This window comes from Nansenia antarctica (genome assembly GCF_963989245.1).
Source record: "Nansenia antarctica genome assembly, chromosome: 4".
In the NCBI taxonomy this organism is placed as follows: Eukaryota; Metazoa; Chordata; class Actinopteri; order Argentiniformes; family Microstomatidae; genus Nansenia; species Nansenia antarctica.
This window is the reverse complement of record NC_137689.1, coordinates 67,983,430-68,008,236: the sequence shown is the minus strand read 5'-3', so window position 1 is coordinate 68,008,236 and position 24,807 is coordinate 67,983,430. Positions and strand designations below refer to the sequence as shown.

Below are 24,807 nucleotides of genomic sequence, written 5' to 3'. Positions count from 1 at the left end.
TTCCTGGGGGTGCACATACAGGATGACCTGTCCTGGAAGACCAACACAGCAGCCATCATCAAGAAGGCACAACAGCGGCTCTACTTTCTGAGAGTCCTCAGGAAATACCACCTCAAACAGGAGCTGCTTGTGACCTTCTACCGCTGCACAGTGGAGAGCATCCTCACCTACTGCATCTGCGTGTGGTTCTCCATCTGCACAGCCGCAGAGAGGAAAGCGCTACAGAAAGTCGTGAGATCGGCCCAGAAGATCATCGGCGCCCCCCTCCCCTCTCTGGAAGAGCTGTACAACACACGCTGCCTCAGGAAGGCCTCCAAGATCTCCAGGGACCCATCCCACCCTGGGAACGAACACTTTGTTCGGCTGCCCTCAGGCAGGCGGTTCAGGACCATGTCCGCAAGGACAAATAGACTGAAGCTCAGCTTCTACCCTAGGGCCATTCAGGCCCTGAACACAGCAAAGACCTAGGTTCTAGGCCCTGGACAATCTAGAGTCTAGACAATTTGATGGCAGCTACTAGATTGTAATCATAAGTGCAATACTGAAATACAACATTTGAAAATGTCAAACCTGCAAACTGCGACACTTTAAATGAATGTGCAATAAGACTATGTGCAATATGACAACCCTCGTGTACATAAGGTTCAGAGATAGGAAATGTTAGGATATTTATAGCATAGCATACAGTACAGCACAGTGTTTTATTTGTATAGTATAGTGGATAGTGTATATAGCCTTTATTTATGTAAACCAGCTCTTTTCCCTTCTTGTTTTAGTATTTTTTTCCTAGCACCAGGGGAGCCCCCCCTCCTAAATTTCGTTGTATGGTACCTGTACTGTATTAATGACAATAAAGACCATTCATTCATTCATTAGGCTACCCACATGTCACTGAAAGGAAGATCTGAGGGTTGACCATAATAATATAGGTATTATGAACATTTAAATATCTGAACTGTCATGTGCAAGGGCTACTATGTTCTATGGTGCAAACAATCAATCTGCATGTACAGTGAAAATGAATATGAAACATTATTATTTCAATATCATTTATTATAATATGGTTGTATTACCATGCAATCAGTCATGTCAGTCAATTGTTGAAATGTTGTGCTCTGCTCTAGGCAAGGGGTTGGCCATAGATGGCATCCCTGGAGCTATTAGGGGTTCAGTGCCTTGCTCAAAGACACCTTGACACGTGGCAAGCCGGGGGTTTGAACCACAGACCTTGCGATCATTAGACGGCAGCTCTACCCCTTAAGCCACTGTCGCCCCAAGGGATTAGAAAGTCTTATTAACAGCACTGTGCACTGATTTGTACCAGTGGAGGCTCCTCCATAGAGGTGGAGGAGGCCTGGCCTCCTGGTACTACACGGAGGCCAGGCCTCCTGTCGGAAAGTGGTTTCTCATAGAAGTCAATGTAATGCAATTTTTTTCATGGCAATATGTGATTGGCCAAATCACTGAAAATGGGTGGGAACCAGTGGTGTGCCGTCAGGGCCAGCAAGGCCTTCTCTGCTGGCCTAAACATCATCAGAATATACATTTTATTTTAATATATTTTTTCCACAAATATGTATTAATGATTCCCCATAGTCTATTCTCTTCATTTCATAGCTTTCCTCTTGGTTAAGCTGCTTCCAGTCTCCGATTGAGATTTGGAGGGCTGGCCTTTATGTTAGAGCTTTTATCCAATCAAAATGTGTTGCTAGGGGGCTCAAAAATCTGCCTGCCTTCACGTTTAACGGTGCCGCGAATTCGACCTGTAACTTAACGTTGGAACGAGAAAACCTGTGGCGTTCCTAGTAAACCTACGTAGATGCGAGCAAAAGCAACAACGGCGCCTGCTGGAAGGCTCAATGATGTCAGCACCCAGCACGTCTTTTGATTGGATACGCACTATTGATACGCACTATTGATACGCACTATTGATATTCACTATTGAGATGCGTATATGCCGGTAGATGTGAAACTTCTGAAAGTGCGCAGGGAAACGGAGCATCACAACGAAAGCTTTCGTTGACTGATCGATAATACTGATCGATTGTGTCCTGTTTTGGGGTAAACAATAACTTTCATTTAGGGGACACGATGAAAGCACAAACAGAGGAAACTACGTTGAGCTTCTTGCTTTTCTGGCTGAAAACAACCCAGATTTACATTACCACCTGTCCACAAACAAAGTGTTTACTGGGACGTCAGGCAAAATACAAAACGACCTGATTTTTGCTATTGCTGAAGTGATGGGAGAAGAGATCAAAATGGAGATTAAAAAGGCACCCTTTGTCGCTATTATGGTGGACGAGACGAAAGACGTGGGTAATGTAGCGATCTTAAAGATGTTAGTTTAACACTCTTCATTGTAAATGCGGATTTATTGATTAAAAATGCTTCGGAAATATTAATATAACTCTGTTGTACTTGTCTGACTATGTAAGGTGATGCAACGCCCGGTTATACTGTGTTTCTGTCTAGTTTCTAGAGCCATGGCGTCATAACGATGGTATTAAGAGGTAGAATAATTCAGGTAGGAATGTGTCGGACATCACTGAAGGCCTAGGTGTGAAATGCACCGCCCGCCACTGGTGGGAACAGGAGGCCTGGCCTCCGTGTAGTACCTTTTTCCGCCATACGCGTATGAGTGCTGTTCTGCAGGATAAATATTAGAAATGGATGAAGTATTGTTCTGAATTGTATGTTGTGTGTCTGATTGACATAGTGTTTGAGTGCTTTTGACATGTCATTGATTGTATGTAGTATGTTGTGGTGAATGTTGTGAGCCTGAGCAGAAGGGACAATAGCTGCTGCAGGCGGACCAGAGATTCATGCCAATTGTTTTGTTTATTAAACAAATTTTGATGACCCATTGTGCAGGCAATAAAAGCTGCTTCATCCACCATCCTGAGAGTGTCCCAATCCCTTCAGTACCGCCAAACACAAATTATTAATTTTTAACAAAGACAGATAAGAAGAACAGGAAACATTCCATCGCGAGTGAATCGAGCAAGCGGAAAAAAAATTGGCCTCCTCAATTCTGGAAGTCACCAGCCTCCACTGATATGTACTGTATACAGGGGATAGGCCTACGTCTATCTCACTCAGTCTTTTGTCTTGCGTTAGTTTTCCTGAAGCACTTACGAAAGCACAAACTGCATGTTTTAATGGAAACAAAAATGATGAGTGCCACTATGGTAAGCAAGGCAGCTGCCACATCTAGACTGTGGTACTGGTACCAGCTTAGGTTATGGGCCTGCACCCTCAAGTGTTTAGCACCCTTGTTCCGCATCACAAATTCAATCCAGAAGACAGCTGTATCCAAGGGTTTCATTGGTTGGTCGTGATGGATGTTTGACAGCCTCATGATGCTTTCTTTATAGCTGGTGAAAGGAGAACACAGACACAGTTACCAGTCATCCTTTTCTGCTTGGCAACTCGCAGTAGGAAATACCAACCATTTTCATTTGAAACTGATGGAAATAGTGATTCTGGTTGATTAATAAGTTACATGATGCATTGGTGCAGTTATTGGTGCAGTTATTACAGTTGTCAGATCATCTATAGGCTGCTTGATCAAGCACTTCTTCTCTCTGAAGAAGGTTCACAGAAGGATCTGTTTTGCCTATAAGCTGCTGGTGCCATTCCTATAAGCTGTCACTCTGATAAACAATCCCCCCCTCCAAACACTCTGATAAACAATCCCCCCCCCCCCCCCAACACACACACACACACACACACACACACACACACACACACACACACACGGGGTACATTGACAATGACGTCCTAAAGTGTAATTTTGTTTACAAGCCATGTATCACTTACCTAGTAGCCTACGGCAGACAGTGAATCCAATTCACAAATTATAATTGTTTAGTGATCCTAAAACTGCTCTTTGTTATATCGAGTGGGCTCTTCAACACTTCAACACAGAATTATTATTATTATTCTATTTTTTAAGGACGCTTTTTGGTCATTTGCGCGACTTGAGAATTGCTGACATGCAGACCTTTTCACCAGACCGTGTCATATATTTGCATGATTATTGAAATGAGCTATTCTTGAAGTGAGTGAACCTGAAAATGAAACATTTGATCAGACTTACGATGGGTCATTTATCACAGTGTTGAGGCCATTCACTAGATCTTCAGATTGCAGCTTGTTGAAGTCTAACATCACGGCAGCGCCCTTGGTTTTCATATGCATTACGTTGTCTGGCTGGTCAGCAAACAGCGGGATGCCCACCATTGGGATTCCATGATAAATGGCTTCATATAGTCCATTAGTCCCACCATGTGTGATGAAGGCTTTGGTCTTTGGATGTCCTTTTTGATAGAAAACAAGAAGATAATGAAGATAAAACTATGTGGGACCACCAAAATATTTAAATGTAAACCAAAAAATATTATTTTACCAAGTAAGTCATTTTGTGGGATCCAGTCATACACTTTTGTGTTGGGAGCAAGAGTCTCTGGTTTCTCCCCACTGTATCTCCACAGCACCTATGGTGGAAAAACAGGAGTTTAAGAAGAATCTGAACAAAAACCGTACTTATAACAATGTAATAAAGCATGCAACTAACCTTTTGTGGTATTTTTCCTAATGCAGTGGCTATTGTGTTTCCTCTCTCTTTAGTTAGGTTCTTGATCATGGACCCCAGTGAAAACACAACAATCCCGTGCTCCCCTGAGCTCTGCACAAACTCCTCAATGTCCTGAAAAAGCAACATCTCATTAGTAATACAACAAATTGCCAAAACTGACTGGCCAATAGCATGCCGCTTTACTGTTATTCAATGTATTCAGCCATCATGACTGGCTGTTGCAGTGACATGTTGTATGACAATTGCTAGAGTGCTTGATGGACCATTGAAGCCTTACAGCTGGAAGTGGTTTTGCAGGTGTGCAGTGAAGGCCTCCGACAAACTTGAAGTTTGGAACGAAAGGTCGAGGATACTCAAAGTCCCAGTAGGTTCGGATCAACCAAATGTCTGCCTTCCCCATGATCTCGCAAAATGTTGTGGGTTTTCCTGTTAAGGTAGAGACAACTTATGAGTGAGGCATGCATACTATTGAATAATTGTAGTTAAGGTTACCCTAACCCTAAACCTAACCCAAAAAATATGCCTGTCCTAAGCGCAAAAGCTAATGAGTAACCATTGGTACACAACTACTGCTGTTAGGTTATCCATATAATGATATGCAAATTACAATGCTAAAGGTGAAGGTGTGCTATGATCTGATCTCAATGCTTACTATATCTGTAACTGTATATATCTGGGCCAAAGGAACAAAAGAGGGGGGTGCTGGCATCTGACCACAGTGACTTTCCAAAATGTAGACAAAACTAACACAGGAGAATGAATAGAGATTGAATGGAGCTCAATAAACACAGCTCCAATAAACACAATAGGAAAAGAGGCTGTGTGCTACTAGCTAGTTCTTGATTAAATAGTGTTATGTTGGTGTTATGCATCAGGTTTGTGACGAGCTCTGTTTTATTGAAATGAAATGAAAACTCCTTGACTGCAGAGATTCAACTGATAAGAGATCAAGCTAAAGGTACACTTTAAGTTTAAAGCAACCCAATAAGATATGCACACTATCAAATAATGGGCCACAGACCACATGCAATTACCACTTGATTTCAATCTGTAGTACTCAAGGAATGCCATTTCATGTGAACCTCATTACTTTAAAAAAAGGTATACTATACATAGTTTGATTACAAATATTACAACAAAAAGTATTAGGTCAAGAATTGTAGTAATGATATTGCAGGTCAGACAGTTGCACTAAATCTATCTTATCAAAGCTGTAAAATATGCCATTATTTGAAATGATTGGAAATCTTACAGTTGCTTTAAATCAAATGACCTCTGTGACAAGCCTAGTTTATAGTAAACTATACTGGTGAGAGGTAGTAGAAAAAGGAGACATGATGAATCAACACTCTTGAATAAGATGGAAGTTGGAACTTACCGAGAACCTCAGTGAAATAGCCATCCCATGGTATCGTGAACATTTTAAATAAAATGTCTTGAGATAGATAGAACAGTGTGTTTTTAAGCCGCTGTGTGAAATCCATGTTATCAGTGTATTCAAAACCAATTCCTGGGACATAAGAGGGAGGTGCTGGCAGTTGCCCACAAAGTCTTTCCATGACATTGCCAAATGAGAACCGTAGTGTGAGAATAAAGGGTAGGTCCAATGTTTCTGCCAGAAGCTCGCCACACATGTACATGGGATCAGTCAGCAAAACGTCATATTGTTCTCTCCTCAGTTTCTCCAGCAAGTCTTTATTGGAGAACAAGGCGCGGCATACATCTTGATTTTGCTTCGTACCAACATCTATCATAGCTTTGATCCTCATTGACGTCTGAATGAAGTTGTCATTTGGCATGTCGTACATCCAGTACCTTAAACTCTCTTCAAAATATTCAAGAACTTCTTGCTTAGTGAAGGGCACTTGGAGAATCTCAAAGCGGTACCTAGAAGACATATTGTTAATAATAGTAGGAGTAGCAGAGTGGATGATCACTGTAGTCATGTGGCCCCTCTCTGACAGCTCCTCTATAATGGTCTTCATGTTGAGCCAGTGGCTAAATTCTCCGGGCCAGATCAGGATCTTTCCCCCCGAGACACTCAGTATGGAACAATGCAGGAGTAGCCCCAGCACCGACACAACCTTTCCTACAGCAAACATGGTAAGGCAATGAGAGGACCTGTGAACAGAACTACCTGTCACATGGTCTGAGGCATAAACCCTGGATTGCACAAGTTGCACAGGATATCCAGTTGTTTACCATTTTATTGGTATGGGGAAATACTACTGGTATTGCATAATGTCCTGTTCAAACATATTTTAAGAGAAACCAGTTTAATCTGCCCTATAGTCTCTAGCAGTACTTAATGCAGTACGTTTGGAAAAAAAACGGTTTTGAGAACTTTGAGAAGGGAGAAATAAAATCTTCTGGGGAGAAAACTGCCCCCACTTAAGTGCAAACATGGCAAATTGATACTCTTGAATATCAGGATGCACCAATATGGACATTTTTAACAGATACTGACATCAGATACAATGTCTGCAACCATATCTGCTCTGCTGATATTGATATGGCATTCCGCATGCATGGTTTAACATAAAGTCTTGATTGTATTATGTTCTTGATGACGTTGAGGATTATGGTAGGGATTTGGTAGTGTTCCATTAGGTGCCGGATGGTTGCTCTGTCCAGGCTGTCGAATGCCTTTGCAAAGTCTATTAAGTTGTTGTACAAGGATGTGTTCCATTCCATTGACTGTTTGATGATGCGTAGAGTTACAATGTTGTCCGCACATGATCAGTCTTTCCTGAACCTGGCCTCTTGTCAACAACTTCTTGAAGGAGCTTCAGGATGATCCTATTAAACATTTTACCGGACACCGGTTGCGGTGGTGGCATGTCTTTAACGCGTCTCTTTTGAGAGGAGGGGGTTTCAGTCAAATGAGGACGAGGTGTCGCGAAGGTGGTTTAGAACTACGGTTACGTATCAGGGCTCTCAAGTCTCATGCATTGGGCGTGAGACACACGCATTTCAACCCGTGTGTCTCACGCCCAGTTATCTTGTTTGAGGCCTGAAAAGGGGCCTCAGCTCCACTAGTTGCCTAGGCTTTATCTTAGCAGGCTAGGACAGTGGTGGGCAAGAGGAGGACATTGGTTTGAATCCACTATAGCTGAAGCACTATGGAATATTGGCCTAGAAAATCAGACATATTAATACACCAATGTATTGATACTATGATGGCCAACATGTCGATATATATCATGCATCCCCACCAATAAGACGGAACTTACCGAGAACTTCAGTAAAATAGCCATTCCAGTACTCCACTGCTGCAATGTTAAACACAATGTCTTGAACCAGAGAAAATAGTGTGTTTGAAAGTCTCTGAGTAAAATCCATCTTATCAGTGTATGCCAAACCAATTACTGGGACATAAGAGGGAGGTGCTGGCAGTTGCCCACAAAGTCTTTCGAGGGTGTTGCCGAAAGAGAACCGTACTGTGAAAACAAAAGGTAGATCCAATGTTTCTGCTAGAAGCTCCCCACATACCAAACTTATAGGGTCACTTAGTAAAACGTCATATTTCTCTCTCCTTAGTTTCTCCAGCAGGTCTTTATTGGAGAACAAGGCTCTACAGATCGCATAGTTTTGTTCATAGAGAGTATCTATTAATGTTTTCATCTTCAATGACGCCTGGAGAATGCTGTCATGTGGCATGTCGTACGTCCAGTATCTGAGCAACTCGTCCATGGTCTCAAGAACGTGCTCCCTTGTGAAGGGCACTTGGAGGACCTCAAAGTGGTACCTAGATGACGTGGTGTTGTTAGTGATGGTGGGAGTAGCAGAGTGGATGATCACTGTAGTCGTGTGGCCCCTCTGTGACAGCTCGTCTACAATGGTCTTCATGTTGAGCCAGTGGCTGTATTCTCCGGGCCAGATCAGGATCTTTCCCCCCGAGACACTCAGTGTGGAGCAAAGCAGGAGGAGCCCCAGCACCGACACAGCCTTTCCTACAGTAACCATGTTGAGGCAATGAGAACAGAACTTATTACAAAGACCTGTTATGGGGCACAGACTGCTGGCAAGGATTGCATAATCTCTCTCTTTGTTTTTCACAGCCTTGAGAAGAAAAAACGTTCAAAACAAAGCTACTAAATACATAGTAGTAGAGCATAGTTCACTGTCTACATGGGTCAGAAAGAACAATTCTGTTAAATAGTAAAATCCATTTAATCTGTGTATTCAAAACCAATTTCTGGAACATAAGAGGGAGGTGCTGGCAGTTGGCAAAATCAGGATCTTTCCCCTTTCCCCTGCTTTGACCTCGACACACTCAGTGAGAGTTCAAGGTGAGATACTGAGTCTACAGAGATAACAAGTCTGGCCAGTTTACACACCTTTTATGGTCACCAAATCCCTGCTGGGCATAAACCTGCAGAGAATTACATTTGCTCATTGCTGAGTGTGGCAAGCTCAGGACAACTGAGAAGAGCTATGGCAGACGGAATGACTACATGCAGTTATGACATCAAAAAGAAAAATTCAGTGGATTAAGGTCATCTCTTCAATTATGATGCACATTACATGCACAGTATTATGAAAGTCAGTGGTCATTATAACCACATCACATCAGGTTGCCCTAAGGACAGACTTATATGAACATTACCCTTTTAATTGGGGTACTCTTGAGTAGTCTTACTTACTTACTTAGTAACTTCAGTGCTCATTTAAAAGTTTATGTTTTTTTTTTTTTTTTTCATAGTTCAAAACAATTATTTACATATTCCATCCATCAACAGACACTTGTTTCAGTCCAAGCAATAAAGAGACTCCAGTGCAGGTGGTTTGGTCTGTAAAACCCAACAGTAAACCACCGGTTATCTCCCTTACTTTGTCCTTAAGTGCCACTGGGTTGAGTAGCATCAGTACACCTGGATGACTTCATCCCACTCCCTGACAGGCCACACCCCATTCTCCTGCACGTTAGAAGGTGAACTCTTCCAGTCCCACGTCTTCACTGGCGTGTTCCAGTTTGGCCCGTAGTTGGCCGCTACGTAGTCCAGGGTCTCACAGGGGACTCGTACCTTAAGCTCCATCAGCTCTGTCCAGCAGAGGGTGAACTTGGGGAACACGTATCTGGCAAGAGGGACAAATCATTGATCACAACGGCTTAAGATAAGATTATCGAGAACCAATTTCATAAATAGTTCAATCATTCAAAGAATTTACTACAAAGTACAAATTGATACCATGTGATTTTATGGTAAATACTAAAGAACTACTGGTGGTAACACAGGCGTAAAATTATACTGGAAGAGCTTAGCTTCACTATTAAAACAAATCAAACCAACATAAATGAACTGGAAGAGAAGTTAGCCCATTCATAATTTTGATTTACATAGATCTCCTTTAGCATAGTTATTTCCCTTCTCACTGTATTGGCAGTGCCAGTCCTTTGCAATCTAGTGGACCATAAACTGACCAACAGTGATCAAGTCCATAACAAACAGTAAGTTAATTACTTGAATTTCTTTCCACTCTTTGCCTGGGTTCCCCCATTCCAGACAATGTCCCCCTCCTCGTAGAAAAAGAAGATGTCCAGTTTTACATCTAGACCCTGAAAGGAGAGCTCCAGACTGTCCTCTACCTGCGACAGACAGACAGACAGACATCTTTGACGGAGGCATCTTGAAATCATTCCAACTGAGTGACACACCAAGCATTGCACAATTTTTCTTACAGCAGCCTGATATTGATATTCAAAAACATACCTTTCCAAATTTGTGCTTGACTGGAAGCCCAGCCTTTTGAAATGCGTCACTGATATCATGTCTGTAGTCTTTGATCCAAATGCCCAAATCCACATCTTTGCTGTAGGGGATGACACCGCATTGACGAAACCAGCCTAGGGAGAAAGCAAGACACACATTCATGTAAATTATAGTCAGGAGCCCACAATTCTACAACATTTGGAACTACATCACAATCAGGGAGAAAGCAATTGTAGGGGAAAAATCTTACTATGTCTTAACAATAATTGGCAGGACAGATTTCCTATCTTTGTGTCCTAAGCTGTACCAAGGCCACGTGCTCTGTTCTGATATATAATTGTGATCAATTCATTCTACGACACTAGTATTGTTGTAGATGTATTACGGCATTATGTCAACAACTTAGCACTAATGCTAACAACACCCGGGGAGGATACTAGGAAGGGTAAACGCTATTCACCACATAAAAGGAGGTGTAGAACATGGGTAGGTGTTTTTTCATGTTGCATCCTTGATGGCAATAAGAATATGATATGAATCTGTTTTAACAATGTGTCTGTTAACTCACTAAATGCTAAAGAATCCCAGAACACACACCACCTACAGTGTTTTATGTGGTATTTATTTACCTAGCAAAAAATACTTTTGATTGGCTACAAAATGAAGCATCATAATTTATGCATTTTGCATACTGAATGAACCAACTCATGCAGGGATGTAGAAGGCTCTCACCTAGGCAGGTGCCACTGCTTAGCCAGAATGGAACACGAAGCTCTGTGAGAGTTCTGGCAGACAGGTGGAGAAGACTCTTGGCCTTCATTCTGAAGTCCATGGCCTCAGGAGAGGTGTCATCAGGGTACAGCTGATAAGACACACACACATGCACACATGCACACATGCGCACACACACACACACACACACACACACACACACACACACACACACACACACAAATAATATTATAAAAATATATATGTTATAATATTATAAAAATTGTTATAAAGTATAATATGTTATACAAATAAGATATTTTGTTAAACACACAGTATAAATACACTATTTACAGCAAAACAAACGGCAAGGCATTTTAGTAGATACCTGAAAAAAGGTACGAGCGTCCTTGTATCTGCACTCCAGAAAACGAGCCTGGGAGTGTTCACTTAGGAAGCGTGAAATGTTCTGTGGGATCCGAATATCAAGCCCGTCTAATGTGGTCATCACCAGCTCCGGTCTGGCAAAGAAAGACAAAGCAGTTTGTTCTTATATGTATCTTGCCACTGTGAAGCCAAAGGCAAATGTAAAAAAAAAGTCATATTGTATGACCAACAACGCTTTTTTTTTTTTTACTTCATTAGAATAAAGTAATGAAGTGTCATACACATTAATAAATACCCAGTTCCCCAGTCAACACAAGCTCAAAGCCTTGGCTTCACATTGGACCGCACCCTTTCTTTCGAACCCCCCCTCAAAAACATCACACGCACTGCATTTTTCCAACTCCATAACATCCCCTGACTCCGCCCTTCACTCTCTCAGTCCACTGAAACATTAATCCACACATTTGTCACCTCTCGGCTGGACTACTGTAACGGTTTACTCTCATGACTACCCTCCAAGCTCATCAATAAGTAAGTAAGGTGACCATGGGTGTCCAGAAAGGCGGCAATCAAATAAAATGTATATTTTATTTTATTACTACAGTATACCTGTCATACGCTCCAGCATGGCGTCCGAAGTCCAGCCTCCTGAAAGGGGCAAACTTCCTGTCCATGTTGGGCTTAAGGCGCAGAAGGCCGTGCCACAAATAGTTTCCACTGCGCTCATAAAGGACGACCACATGGACCACGTAACCGTGGAGGCGGAACAGGAAGTGGAGGGGAATCTCATTTCCTGACAGGTCATCCATGCTGACAAGCCGAGGGTCCTTCCCTTGCACCTCCAACAGGTCAAAGCCTCGCTCCTCAGCCGCCGCTACCAGACCAGCCTGCTCAGGTGACAGTGACGGTTAACAGCTGAACTTGTCACATCCCATCCTGAGGTGGTCAGGGTTGTCAAACTTGCCCGACTAGGATTTGTCAATAACATCAGGTCTAAGACTTTCTATGTTTAATTATCAGGATTGTAAATTAAGTGTCTTAGTTTTTAGAATTTGTAAACAAATCTATAGACTACTGCAGAACATGAGAAACACAGCTCTACGTCAAATCAACTGACGACAGTCTTCCTTACATCGTATTTCCAGAGGTTGCTGAACAAGGCAAAGGTGATAAAATCTCGGTTGGTGCAGAGGAAGGTGCAGTGCGGCTCTTTAACCTGGCTGTCCTTTAACAACATGGAGTCTTGGGAGAGGAGACCTAGGGAGGCTGTGTCGACCAGAAACACTGGCATGTTGTACTTGTGCACCAGTCCCAGGAACTTCTTGACGACCTGCTGTGGTCAGCATACCGTTCCCCCGGAAACAGCAACAGATAGGCATAACAAATACAAATACATTAGGCTACTGTGTGTACCAGTGGAGGCAGAAATCGGACGATGGGCTCATTCCATTCCATGCATTATAATGAGCCCGTCCTCCGATTTCTACCTCCACCAGCCTCCCTGGTGTGTACTGTATAGAGCTGCATATGGTACTGTTAATGATACTTTAATCTTGCAGATGTATTCCTACCATTGAATTAAATCAGTTAGGCTAATTCAATGGGTACAAATTAAAACAAGCTCTAAATCAAGCTTACCCATTGGACATCACTTCCTGATTGATGACCAGTCCGACCAAGGATATGTGACCCATTCTAAAAAACAAAAAACAATTGTAACAAACATTAGTTCAGTCAGATAAAAAGGGTGCAGCTATCTATAGTGGGACAATACTCATATTGCAAATCAGCATTTAAAAGATTCAAGAAGACAACATCAATAAAGCAATTGATTGAATGTTATCAACTAATCCTACCTTAGACAAATACTGCCTGTAGTAATAGAGCTGAAACAGGAGGAACACAGAGCTGGTAGCTATGAGGAGGGCGAGCACCAGCGTCTTATTCATGCGAGGCATCAGAGGCTGTCAGGAGGTCCTAACCATGTTCACTAGATGTCGATCATACTATGCACGAGGAAAGATGCAGATTTAAAAGAACAGTTTAATATCAGATGACATTTATCGATTGACATATTGAAATAAGCCCCCATCTCCTGGACAAAAGCAAACATTGCATGTTGCCTGTTCTGTTGTTGCACATACATACACGTATTTAGCTAGCATTGTTAATCTGGCTAGCTAATCAGAGCTAAATACATTGGATATACCAATGTGACAGGTAAAAGCCGGCTAGCTGCGCTTATTGTAAGTTCGTAGTTCGAATAAACTGAATGGTGAATGACATACTTGATTTGATTCCAAAAACGTTTTGTATTAGCCTGGCCCTTATCCCCCATTCATTAGTGCCAACGTGCTAACAAAAACCAAAACAAACTAGACTTCTTCTCCGGCGATGTTGTTCACGTTAAGAGTCCTATGTCGCCCCCTGCCGGGATGGAGTGGACATCTTGCTATCTTGTCGCTAGAATGATAGATGGTGAATAGAACGTTTTCTAATGCTCTCGTCTCCATCTCGCACCTATACATCTATGCTCCATACATTATTTCAGAGAGGGTCTTGTAATCGCCGAATGGCCTTGATTATAATGGTCTAAAACTATGAATTGAGTGTTGTCTTGTGTTTGACGTGAGAGCTGAGAAAGGAGTATCCTGCTGCACCTGGCTTGAAGGCCAAACAGAACAGTCCCAGACAGACAGTAACTCCCTAATACCTTATAATTGGTCTTGTGTAGGGTACCATACTGATAACGTGCCTATTAAAACAGGAAAACTGATAAGATACCCAACATCATAGCTGAGCAGCTGGTGCTAGAAAAATGAACAATAAAACCCCAAAAAAGAAAAAAATATATCCTAACAGTAGGCTACTTATTTTATGTAGCCCTTTTCACCCAGAGCCCCGTTATGTTCCTTACCACCGCCCGCCCCCGCCCCCCCCCCCAACACATTGTCAAGAATCATTCAAAACTCAAATGAAGCACTGTTTCACTTGATCAGTTCTATAAACCACCTTGTAGGGTATTTCAGTTATGTTCCACAGATTGAGGTCAATCAGACAACCCAATGAAGACAAACTACACTTGGACAAGGATGGAAACAGTTTATTTGCTGTTCAATGGAGAGGAGATATGTAAAAAGTCACACATTGTGGGAACATATCACAAAAAAATGTATGTAAAGTTGTGAATATATTACTCAAAAGGTTAGCCCACATCAAGACAACAGGATATGTATACCAGGGGAGGCTGGTGGAGGTAGAAGTCGGGGGACGGGCTCATTGCATGGAACGGAATGAGGAATGCTATCAAACACGTGTTTGCATGACAATGAGCCTGTCCTGAGAGTTCTGCTTCCATTGATGTATACCCTTATGTCTATCATGGCCCACCACATGACAGCAGCATGGAAAATGGCAGAAAATGAAAAAAAAAATGACATTGAAAAGAGAGACCAAAATGGATGAAAATGATGCACAAAGGATCAATTATTATGAATAAGTTATTCAGGTTAATTGATGTGAAATATTAATCTTCAACATTTAGACCACTCTGAACCAATTACGTTACTTATGGACAAAATAACCAATTCAACAGAAAATCTAAAACTAAATTAAATATCCTCTGAAAAAAAGAGCATATTATAATGGGATGTAACCAGTGTGATTTCCTGAATTATTGCAGTTACACTGTCCGGACACCAGGTGGCAGAAGATACATCTTCGTTTCATTCCACCCTGTCGACAACATCATCTTTGGTGGTGGTTTTGACACAATTTGACAAACATCTCATTCCAATAGATGATCACCATTATTGTTTATCAACATAATGAAATCACCCTTTCCAAATAAGTACCTAATTTCAAGCTAGACTCTGGGATATGACATCATGGCCATGAAAAACAGAGCAACTTTCATCAAAGATGTTGTAGTGAACAAGAGCGTCCACTTGTTTCACTGTCTTCCGACATAAGGTAGCAAAGCACATGGGCCAATCCCATTCAACTCTACAGTGTGAATTCTCTAGTTTGTTGCATCTTTGTTTTGTGAAAGTCTCTGGCAGCGGCGACACGCTCCTTTGCTATGATGTCATAGTCCAGAGTCTACCTGTAAGACCTGCCATTCATCACTCCTAGCATGTTATATGAAATGCTTTACAGGTGTTACATTAGGAGCAGCATCATCGGAGCAGACATAAATAAAGAACACACATGATTATCCAACAACAGCCACAGGTTAGAACGGTCTAACTGATATCTAGGTTGACAGGATCTCTTTCGGTCCAGGTCCGGTCCAAAATGGATAAAGTTTGAGGCAGAACATGTGAACATAATAAGAAAGGGGCGCATCAAAAGCAGCACTAAACATCATACAGTACACTGTGCAAAAGTCCTCCATCGTTTAAGTAACCCTACTTCAGGTATATAGCGTAAACTTGCACATTTGCTCCAACACAATATTTTCAGTAGCATACTGAAATAGAAGATTAAAACAAATTGCCTCAGTTAAAGAGGAAATATTTAAAAGCCCATTCACACTGCCAGTCATACATGTACATAAAAAACCCACACACGCACACAAATATATATATATGAGTAATTGTACAAATGTCAGCTGGTAATTGACAGGGTTTCTCATGCCAAAACACACCCACTTCAGAGACAGATCTAAAAAAAATAATATCTGCATTCAAACTAAAACAAGGGAGGAAAAGTGCACTCGTCTATTCCCTGATAAAGCGACTATAGCATTCCTGATACAGAATCCGAAGGGTGTTTTTTTTAGGCCCAAAAGGCTGGAGCTTTGTTCAAATGCCAGCAGAAGCAAGTCTGGCTATTTCATAGTGTCATACACTGTTTTGGGTCTTTCCTTGGGCTTTGCGATGCTGCGGCTAAGGGTGGACAGATCAGGAAGAGGTTGTACTTTGTACAGGAAGCAGGAAGTCAGTTGGTTCATTCCCTGTCAAAGGGCTATTGGGCCATGCTGTTGAGGCTGCTGTTGGAACCGCCCAAGCCGTTTTCAGTCTTCTGCAAGCTCTTCACTGCACTGGGGACCTGCAAGCCCGTGGAGAGAGACAGTCCGCCACACCATACCTGCACACACAGTAACACACACATCTTATACAGTGGCTTAACTCCCTAAACACACCATACCTTCACCATAACTCTCTCCCCCCCTTTCTCTCTCTCTCTCTCTCTCTCTCTCTCTCTCTCTCTCTCTCTCTCTCTCTCTCTCACTGCTGAACATGTGTTTGAGATACAACCAGTTCATGGCAGATTTCACAGCTGCAGTGTATATAGCTGGCATGACATGTGATCAGCAAGGTAAACACCCTCCACATATTGTTTAGGCGTTCCCAGGGATTCTAGCCTGTGACCTATGAACGTACGTAACAGTCTTGGCTTGTGAGCTCTAAACACATAAAGCAATTAAGATTCAAGGCCTCCCAGAGTGAGGAGATTACAGTAAGATACCTAATCATCACAGACATGCATTGTCACTTGACTTGAAGAGCTGACTCCCCTGCTGCAGAACAGGAACATGCTGTAAAGCAGTCTAAATGTAACACATTTTAACATCTGTAATGTCACTTTGAACCTTTTCCTGTATAATAATAAAGAACGAAAGAAAGAAAGAAAGAAAGAAAGTAGTACCTTGTGTTGTTTGACTAAAGAATACACAACATGATTACAGAAAATCTCCAGTGTGTGTGTGTGTGTGTGTATGTGTGTACGTGTACGTCAACACCAGCCATAATACATACCATGAAGGCTGGTACAACAGGTTGGCTAAATTTTGCCTTGAAAGTGTGGACCAACTGCTTGGTTTCAGCATTGTAAAAGGTGAGCTGTCCTGAGGAGACAAACAAGAAGAAACACAATTTGAACCAACACAAACTAGCATCTACCGCCTTCACTCAAGCAAGGGATCTGATGAAAGTGCTACCTGATACACAGAGAAAAAGAAAAGCCTAGTTTGTAGTCATCTCCAGCCATTTCCGAGTGGATGGAAATGGATGAAATCCAATATGAAGGTGTCCAATAGCCTATGTGTCACGGTTCATAGTCACCCGGGGGCTCTAATATTCCCTGTAAAACACACCACTACGCTACATTAACATGACCATCCCATGATGAGGGGCCCGGTTGCTATTTAGTTGGTGACGTTGTCAACAAGACCTCACAGACATAGTTATTTCCAGAGACTGGATCAAGAACTATCAAATGTCAGACAGGCACTTAAAGGGACATGATTGTCACCACGACTCAACAGGAAGTTACTAGTGGTCTTTTTTGTTCATGACTGCCCCACTCCAAAAAATAACCTTAAAGTATTATGCGCTAGCAGAAATCGGTGAAGTGTCCCTTTAAAGCCCACGGGACTACTTACCCTGATCTAGTTTCTATGGCTCTAGAGTCTACATCAATATAACTTGGCCGGTGGAGGGGGGTATATGAAGGGAAGAGTAGGATGTGATGTGTACTGTGGGAGTGTGTTCTGTAAACAAAGGCACTTACACTGGTACTAGGGTCAAACTGTACCAAAATAAAATGCCACCAACTTTGAAAGGGAAACTTGAATAATTTGTGTTATGGTTATGAAACATAAAAATAGTAATTTTTTTGGAGTGGGGCAGTCCCACTCATATTTTTCATTTTTTATTGGAAACAGATAGTGAAGAATGACCAGAAAGTAAGGGTATGTCAGCAGGGCATGGGCTGGATTCGAACCCATGCCAACATGTGCATGTGTGTGCACTGTAGGCCATGGTGCTAGATCACTGGACCACCGCAGGCCACATTTGCGTGTAATTCTAATGGTGAATTTGAATCAACCCAACACACCTCCATCCAAGTCACACAGGACTCCGATGCGGTCCGGTACAGTGCCGTCCAGGCTCTTGGCCTTGTTGTTGTGCTTGGCGGCGAAGGAGGTCTGCAGCCAGTTGTTGATGTGGATGCACCATGTGGTGTTGGTCTTGCCCAGCTGATCGAATTTGCCCAGGTTCTTGTAGGCTACACCTACGCTGTAGGACTTGCAGTCTTTCAGGGCCTTCACCTCCCAATAGTGCTGACCACAGTCCATGCTGGTATCACCTGGGTTGGGACGGGACGGACGACAGCTAGACAGTTAGCTTATCAGTGCTTTAGCAAAAGAACAGTAAACACACACGGCTGCAGCATGTACATGGCTTTTATGGTACATGGTCATTGGCTCACGATGATAACTAACTCTGTTTACCCAACTGCAATTGGGTATGTTTGATAGATGGGGTGGTGGAATGCTTTTGTTTTCTTCAACAATTTATTTGTGTGTGTGAGTGAGAGAGTGAGTGAGTGAGTATTTACACGCACCTGTGTGTGTGTGTGTGTGTTTGTGTGTGTCTGCGTGTGTAGTGTTTACCTAGCACTGTGTACGACTCCCCAGTGAACCGGTCTCTGCTTCCCCTCACGGCGGGCGACCGTGACGTTGATGTTCTCTTGGGAGAGGGGGTTCCACTTCTACAGCCGGGGGGGGGGGGCACAACAAAAACACTCAGCATCCACCCCTGAACTGGCATTAGACTGACGTTGCTCTCTTATGATTAGTATTTCGCAATACCACACAGTCGGTTGAAAAGGGATGCCAGTGATACATACTGTATATTCTATGTACACATATGAGCAGTCCTCATGTGATGCCATTGCTTACGGTAAAACTATCCCACATTAGTCAAACAGTTTATTAGAATATGCACACACGATTAGTGTCAAACACACAGAGGGCTGAGAGAGAAAAGCCAATGAGAAGAAGAAATGGTAACAAACAAACACAGCAAATGAACCCAAAGTGATTGATGTCATTCAATCACATTACTATATGGGTAAAGAAGTACTATATGGGTAAAGATGGATGGGATGATACTGGACTAAACTAAAGAATACAGCTGTATATAACATACATGGATGTCTCTCCTGTAGGCAGACAAACATCAGATATACTGCAAGTATACTATAAGAGTCAAGGAGCTTGAAACTAGTCCTACATCCCAAATTGATCCCTAGCCTTCATGCTAAGCATTTGAGAAGATTTGATAAAGGTAAAAGCAAGTTGGTAAAAAAAGCCCCTACTTGGCCCAATCCACTCCTTTCAAATCTATAGAAGTGCATAGATGACGGGGACTAGTGGTACTTTTGGGATTCTGGACGGATCGTGTGGATCCCGACGCAGTGGAAAACATCCTGTTATTTCCAGAGACTGTTTTTACTCGTTATTAAAGAAGTATATGTTATTATCTTATGTTATTTCACAACGTAATGCATGAATGCAGCCTCCCACTTCTGGTAGTGTGGCGGTTCACGCCAGGGATTCTTAAGATCTCTAGGGGGGGTGAGGGGCAGCAGTTGTGGGGTATCAGCTTTTTACATTACATTTATGGCATTTAGCAGACGCCTTTATCCAAGGAGACTTTTAGTGCGGAGACGAGGCAGGCGTGGGCCGGCTATAGTCCACTACAGCCCCAGGCCAGGACCCATCTGCTGCTCGTCACTTATGAACATGGGACTCTGGGAACAGCTGGCGAATGACTGACACTTCACACCAAGGGGGCTCAGCCAATGGAGCGACAGGGGCGTGGCATATTGCAGAGGCAAGGTCCTATCGCTCTAATAGTTTCAGAATGATGTCAATGATAGTGACATTTTGCAGTGGGCGTGAGTTTACGGTATCTCATGCAGATAAGGAAAACATTGATATTCTTAGCTACAGATCCAGGATGGGCAAATATAATGTAAATTGCTTTTAGATTTGATTATTAATGTTAATGCTTCTCAACAAGCCCTACTGGGTTCCTTTACCTCCCTATGTTTCTATGTGTATTTCTTTACCATATTCTATGTTCCTGATTGTATTCCTCTCAGAGAGCATTGTGAAGTTTCTATTATGGGAAATAAATATTTATGGGATGGAGATATGGGAAGGAGAACTGGACGAACAGAGACTATACTAACTACTGCATTGTTGAACTGTTACTCACCACAACCATTGTTTGCAAGCATGGAAAGATTAGTGAAAGAGAAAACAGATAATTATGTGCTACTGTGCATTGATTCACTACATAGAGGGACCACCTAAGAACACTCAGACGTTTGTATTTTGTCACCATTTCTATAGAAGGACAGAAGGATATACAAGGAAGACACCCTTGGTTTATAGAAAGAGAAACAGAGTTAGGACAGATGTCATTTAGAGATGGAGGTTATTTGAAGGATTTAGGACAAATTAAAATCATACATTTAATTGTCTGATGTAAACAAAATTACAATTACAAAGCATGTATTTGCTTCTATCAAGATTTGATAAAAAAAAAGCGAAAGAAGTCTGTCCCATCTGTAGATGACACCTGCAGTCAGTCACACACAAATCCACACAAATCCACACAAACCACACCACTTCTCAATATCAAGTCATTTTCAGGGAGTTGGTCACAGACCTTGAGAACAGTTCAAAGACCTCGGGAAGGTCTGTGAACTGTTCACACGATAACCTGGAAGTGACTTGATATAAACTTGAACAGAACAGCCATCGTCTGTTGGGAGAATACGCGACCATAGAAAGTGTCTACCTAACAACGCCACCGGCTAAACGCTACTGTACATCCTAAAGGCTAAGAGGCACAGGGTCACCTTGACATGTTCTTCAGATTGGTTAGATGTGCACTGTTGATGAACAAAAACAAAAGTAAAAGCAACTCGTTAAAATAAAAGGCATTGTGGCATAGTCAGACTAGCATGGAGCATCAGCGATTAATCAAGTTAATCGAGTATCAGCGAGTATCAATACTGGAACAGCAACATACGTGCCATAGAAACAAACCTGTATTCCTTTCAAATTGTATTTAAGTAACCGTATGGTTTGTTGAGTGCTGATTACATGACATGTGACATTCAAGGCATAAAATAGCATATCTCAACCGACTTGTATTTTCACTATTTCCTCTAAAGAAAGAAGCCTCAACTTGGCCAACGGGTGCAATTAGGTGCACAGCTACAAGTGGACACCCGAGCTGAGGAAGCCTTTCCATAAAACATGAGCGTCTAAAGTATCCATCCACTCATGACAGAACCTGTACACAAAAGGTCCCTTTCACACTGCTCCTCAATAGAAAACAAACCCTCTCCCACCCTACACCGCCACGAGCAGAGAGAGGAAAAGTGAAATGGCTCTCCAAAAACAATATACTGTACAGTTTACATCTGTATATATTTCTGCCAAAATAAAACATAACACATTGTTATCTTTTCAGGTAAAATTGAGAATAACTGTGTTTACCTGCCCTTGTTCTCCTTGCCCTTGACCTTGCTCTCCTGACTCTTCCCCCCCTGGGAGTCCCACTCCACACTCCTGTCCTCCACCTTCAGGTTCAGGTGGGAAGACGAGGGGTCCAAGCCGAAGTTGAACGCTGGGGGTGGGGAGGGTGGGAGGGGTGGGGGGAGAGGACGCAAATGCAACAGTTATCTTACGTTTCTTTAAGGTGGAAAGGAAAATCTGTATGCATAATGTTTGTTCTTTTACATTTGCCTAACTTATAAAAGACAGATTGATCATATCAATTTGAATAATGTTGTCACTCTGATGAAACATAAGGTCTTACCTCTGGTTTCCAAGGTAACTGGATCAGAGTATTCGCCGGCTGCCGCTTTGTTACACGCTCGTACCCGGAAGTTCATGAATTTGGAGTCAAACTTCAAACCTGGAGAGACACACATTAAACCGCTTTGGTTAAAAAAAAGAGAATGACAGGAGTTTAAAGGGGCAATCTGTATTAATATACCTCAAACATTTTTGTAACTTTTAAACAAATTATTTAGTTCAATTTACCCCATCAGAACCCAAAATATAAGTAAATAATGCAATTGTGAAACATTGTATAGCTTAAAAACATGGTCAAAAGTAAAGCATAATGTTGATGTCCTTGCATCCATTAGGTCTGTCTGTGAATCTTATAGTGGTTACATTTCTCCAGCCCCACTTTGTTGTTGCTTGTTACAGTTACATGTATAGTTAGAGGAGGCACAGAGTGACGGACGATTGACTATGAAAGTAATGACACTGAAAGTTACACACTCTAACACTGTGTTTTTTCCGACAATTCACTTTTAATTACTGTTTCGGCACATCCTATGTAAATGGACTGCACTTATATATCGCCTTTATCCAAAGCGCTTTACAACGGCCTCTCATTCACCCATTCACACACACATTCACACACCAAATGGCGGCAAGCTACCATGCAAGGCGCCGGCCCGCTCACTGGGAGCAATTTGGGGTTCAGTGTCTTGCCCAAGGACACTTCGACATGTGGCCAGCCGGGGCTCGAACCGCCGATCTGCCAACCTTGCGATCGTTAGCCGGCGGCTCTACCTCCGCCCCTAAAATCCTACCTTCCTCATCCTACCTTCTTCAATGCTAAGTAAAAGGAATGGAACAATGCTGGATGGAAGTTAATCACTGCTGCCTTTTTGATACCTGACAGGGAGTGTTCTGTGGCCTTGATGTTATCCACCACCTCCCAGCACCGCTCGTCTTTGATCCGAGGTAGTCCTTCGTGGTTGGTCTTCCTGTACTCCAGGATAAAGTGGTCAATCTTGCTGTCCTCCACGGGCATCCTCCACGCCACTGTGACTGTGTTGTCTGCCACCTGACAGTCCTGGGCCTCCATTTCTGGAGCTCGAGGAACTGAAATGATACAGATAAAAGAAAAAAATGCATTTAAGATCATTATCATTTTTAAATATGTTTTTAGGGTATTTCTGCTTTATTGGGATAGAGACAGTAGAGATTGACAAGAAGGATCGTTGAGAGAGAGGAGGGGTGACATGCAGGATGGGTCGATGGCCAGAATCGAACCAGGGACCCTGTGATTACGTGGCATGTGCCTTAGTGAGTGCCCCCCAGATAAATGCATCTGTAAAAGGAGCTCTATATATCTTTGAATAAGTGTGTCATCATAGCAATACATGGTTGGTTGTACAGTAAGCTCTCACATCCTGGAATGATGAAGCACACACATCACATATGTATACCAGTAAAAATAATTGCTTAGCGTTCATGAGTGACATGTCTAAATGTTGATTTCGGAGAGAGAAAGAGAGGGGGGAGAGAGGAATGATCTACGTATGTGACAGATGTCTTATTAACATGACTCTGGGCCACACCACTGTGGAGCAGGTGGCTGGCTGAGCTTCCATTGAGGGATCACACCGCTAATAGCCTTCAGGGAATTTTTAAAAACAACAAAAAAAACATGTCGATTTTAACAACGCACAAAGAGGTCTGACATGAAACTTTTTAAGTATTTCAATCAAAGACTTAGATAATGAACTCTAGTGGTGAATTATATTTCTCTCTAAACCTCTAATATATCAAACTTTAAACAATGAACATCCCTTTAAGAAAAGAACATCTTCCTCTCTCACAAAGATAAATGCTAACAAAGTGAGGGGGGGGGGGCTGTTGCCGAGGTGACAGAGCCCCCACACACTCCCTTGTGTTTGACTCGGAGGCTAATAAAAGGCCTGAGAGGCCCTTTGTCTGTCAATGGCCCCAGGAAGCCTCAGAGTGGCTCCTCGTCAAATGGGAAGCGATAGGCTTGGGGGCCCTATTGTACATCACATCCAGTAGCAGAAAGTAAAAAGTGACTGTCTGAAACACTGGCAGAGGAGGGCTTTGGAAAAACGATGGTTTTCCAGTACCTGTTCATATACTTGCATCCTTCCTCCCTCTTTTGAGGAAATCAGATCACTGATCTAACCTGATTGGATTGGTCAAAGCAAGCTTTTCATTCCGTCGCTTCCACTAATGACGTCATGTCAGATTAGCGATTACCACAAGAAAGGTAGGAAGGAAGGACGCATTTAAAGAGTATTCAAACAGGGCCTTCGTTTAAAGTAGAGTATTCAAACAGGGCCCCAGACTGATCAGCCACATGGAGAAGAGAAAAGCCATCATGTGTCTTAGAAACCCGCTGATTATGCTTGCTTGGCGCACTTGGTGTGCAGATCACTTAAGATGATTCCATTGGTTCCAAGAAAGCTAAATCAAATAACAGAATGATCTTGAACAACATTCTGCTTTAGCCCCTCTAGACCCTCATGCTGTAACTCAATTCCGTCCTTTAACCGTCTGAGGGTTAAGTTCGACATTTCTATATTTGTTCAGGCCAAATGTTGCCTTGGACAACCCTGTCAGGTCTCGCAATATCTGCTCCTCTCCAGTTCCACCGTCATGGAGGTAAAGGCAAGTCTGAGCTGTGCTGCTTGTTAGACTATCCTTTTTTTCTCTAGATACATTTTTCGAAGACTGCGAGAGAACTGAAGCTTCAGCACTACTCACACGCTCCAGTGAGCATGCCCAGT

General features: G+C 42.5%; 3 protein-coding genes across 6 annotated transcripts in view; all 3 read right to left on the bottom strand.

Moving 5' to 3' along the window:
• Positions 1-1,041: 1,041 nt before the first annotated feature.
• LOC308156522 (UDP-glucuronosyltransferase 2C1-like) lies at positions 1,042-8,777 on the bottom strand. 3 transcript variants are annotated; one of them, XM_080529878.1, is made up of 7 exons: positions 7,834-8,777; positions 4,878-5,026; positions 4,580-4,711; positions 4,412-4,499; positions 4,103-4,322; positions 3,066-3,377; positions 1,042-1,330 (listed from the first exon to the last, which is right to left on the bottom strand). In XM_080529878.1, exons 1-6 carry the CDS (start codon positions 8,564-8,566, stop codon positions 3,095-3,097), a joined length of 1,605 nt encoding a protein of 534 aa, XP_080386004.1. In that variant the 5' UTR covers positions 8,567-8,777; the 3' UTR covers positions 1,042-1,330; positions 3,066-3,094. The 3 variants fall into 3 exon arrangements, with proteins under 3 accessions (XP_080386004.1, XP_080386003.1, XP_080386005.1); XM_080529877.1 differs by lacking the exon at positions 1,042-1,330 and having other exon boundaries at positions 2,823-3,377; positions 7,834-8,771; XM_080529879.1 differs by lacking the exons at positions 1,042-1,330; positions 7,834-8,777 and adding an exon at positions 5,979-7,561 and having other exon boundaries at positions 2,823-3,377.
• Positions 8,778-9,246: 469 nt separating this feature from the next.
• Positions 9,247-13,778, bottom strand: fktn (fukutin). The gene is made up of 10 exons (XM_080529880.1): positions 13,701-13,778; positions 13,269-13,418; positions 13,051-13,107; positions 12,545-12,745; positions 12,022-12,299; positions 11,414-11,546; positions 11,047-11,176; positions 10,315-10,448; positions 10,066-10,190; positions 9,247-9,679 (listed from the first exon to the last, which is right to left on the bottom strand). The coding sequence occupies exons 2-10, from the start codon at positions 13,368-13,370 to the stop codon at positions 9,466-9,468; spliced, it is 1,374 nt and encodes a 457-aa protein (XP_080386006.1). The 5' UTR covers positions 13,371-13,418; positions 13,701-13,778; the 3' UTR covers positions 9,247-9,465.
• Positions 13,779-14,500: 722 nt separating this feature from the next.
• The window catches only part of fsd1l (fibronectin type III and SPRY domain containing 1-like), a 22,373-nt gene continuing 12,066 nt past the window's right edge, over positions 14,501-24,807 (bottom strand). Inside the window, exons 7-14 of one of the 2 annotated variants that reach the window (XM_080530259.1) lie at positions 22,919-23,128; positions 22,044-22,142; positions 21,722-21,851; positions 21,076-21,108; positions 18,815-18,912; positions 18,256-18,507; positions 17,175-17,263; positions 14,501-16,503 (exon numbers count right to left, since the gene is read on the bottom strand). In XM_080530259.1, the coding sequence (XP_080386385.1) occupies positions 16,381-16,503; positions 17,175-17,263; positions 18,256-18,507; positions 18,815-18,912; positions 21,076-21,108; positions 21,722-21,851; positions 22,044-22,142; positions 22,919-23,128 (1,034 nt within the window). In that variant the 3' untranslated portion in view covers positions 14,501-16,380. The remainder of the gene's footprint in view (positions 16,504-17,174; positions 17,264-18,255; positions 18,508-18,814; positions 18,913-21,075; positions 21,109-21,721; positions 21,852-22,043; positions 22,143-22,918; positions 23,129-24,807) is intronic. The other variant, XM_080530260.1, reaches the window with a different exon arrangement.

Coding starts and splice junctions, on each gene's coding strand:
- LOC308156522 (XM_080529878.1), bottom strand. CDS start 8,566: ATGGTTACTGTAGGAAAGGCTGTGTCGGTGCTGGGGCTCCTCCTGCTT. Junction 5,027..7,833: donor CTATTTTACTGAAGTTCTCG/GTAAGTTCCGTC, acceptor CTACCTTAACAG/GAAAACCCACAACATTTTGC. Junction 3,378..4,102: donor ACTGTGATAAATGACCCATC/GTAAGTCTGATC, acceptor TCCTTTCACCAG/CTATAAAGAAAGCATCATGA.
- fktn (XM_080529880.1), bottom strand. CDS start 13,370: ATGCCTCGCATGAATAAGACGCTGGTGCTCGCCCTCCTCATAGCTACC. Junction 12,746..13,050: donor CAGGAAGTGATGTCCAATGG/GTAAGCTTGATT, acceptor TGCTGACCACAG/CAGGTCGTCAAGAAGTTCCT. Junction 11,177..11,413: donor ACGCTCGTACCTTTTTTCAG/GTATCTACTAAA, acceptor GTGTCTTATCAG/CTGTACCCTGATGACACCTC.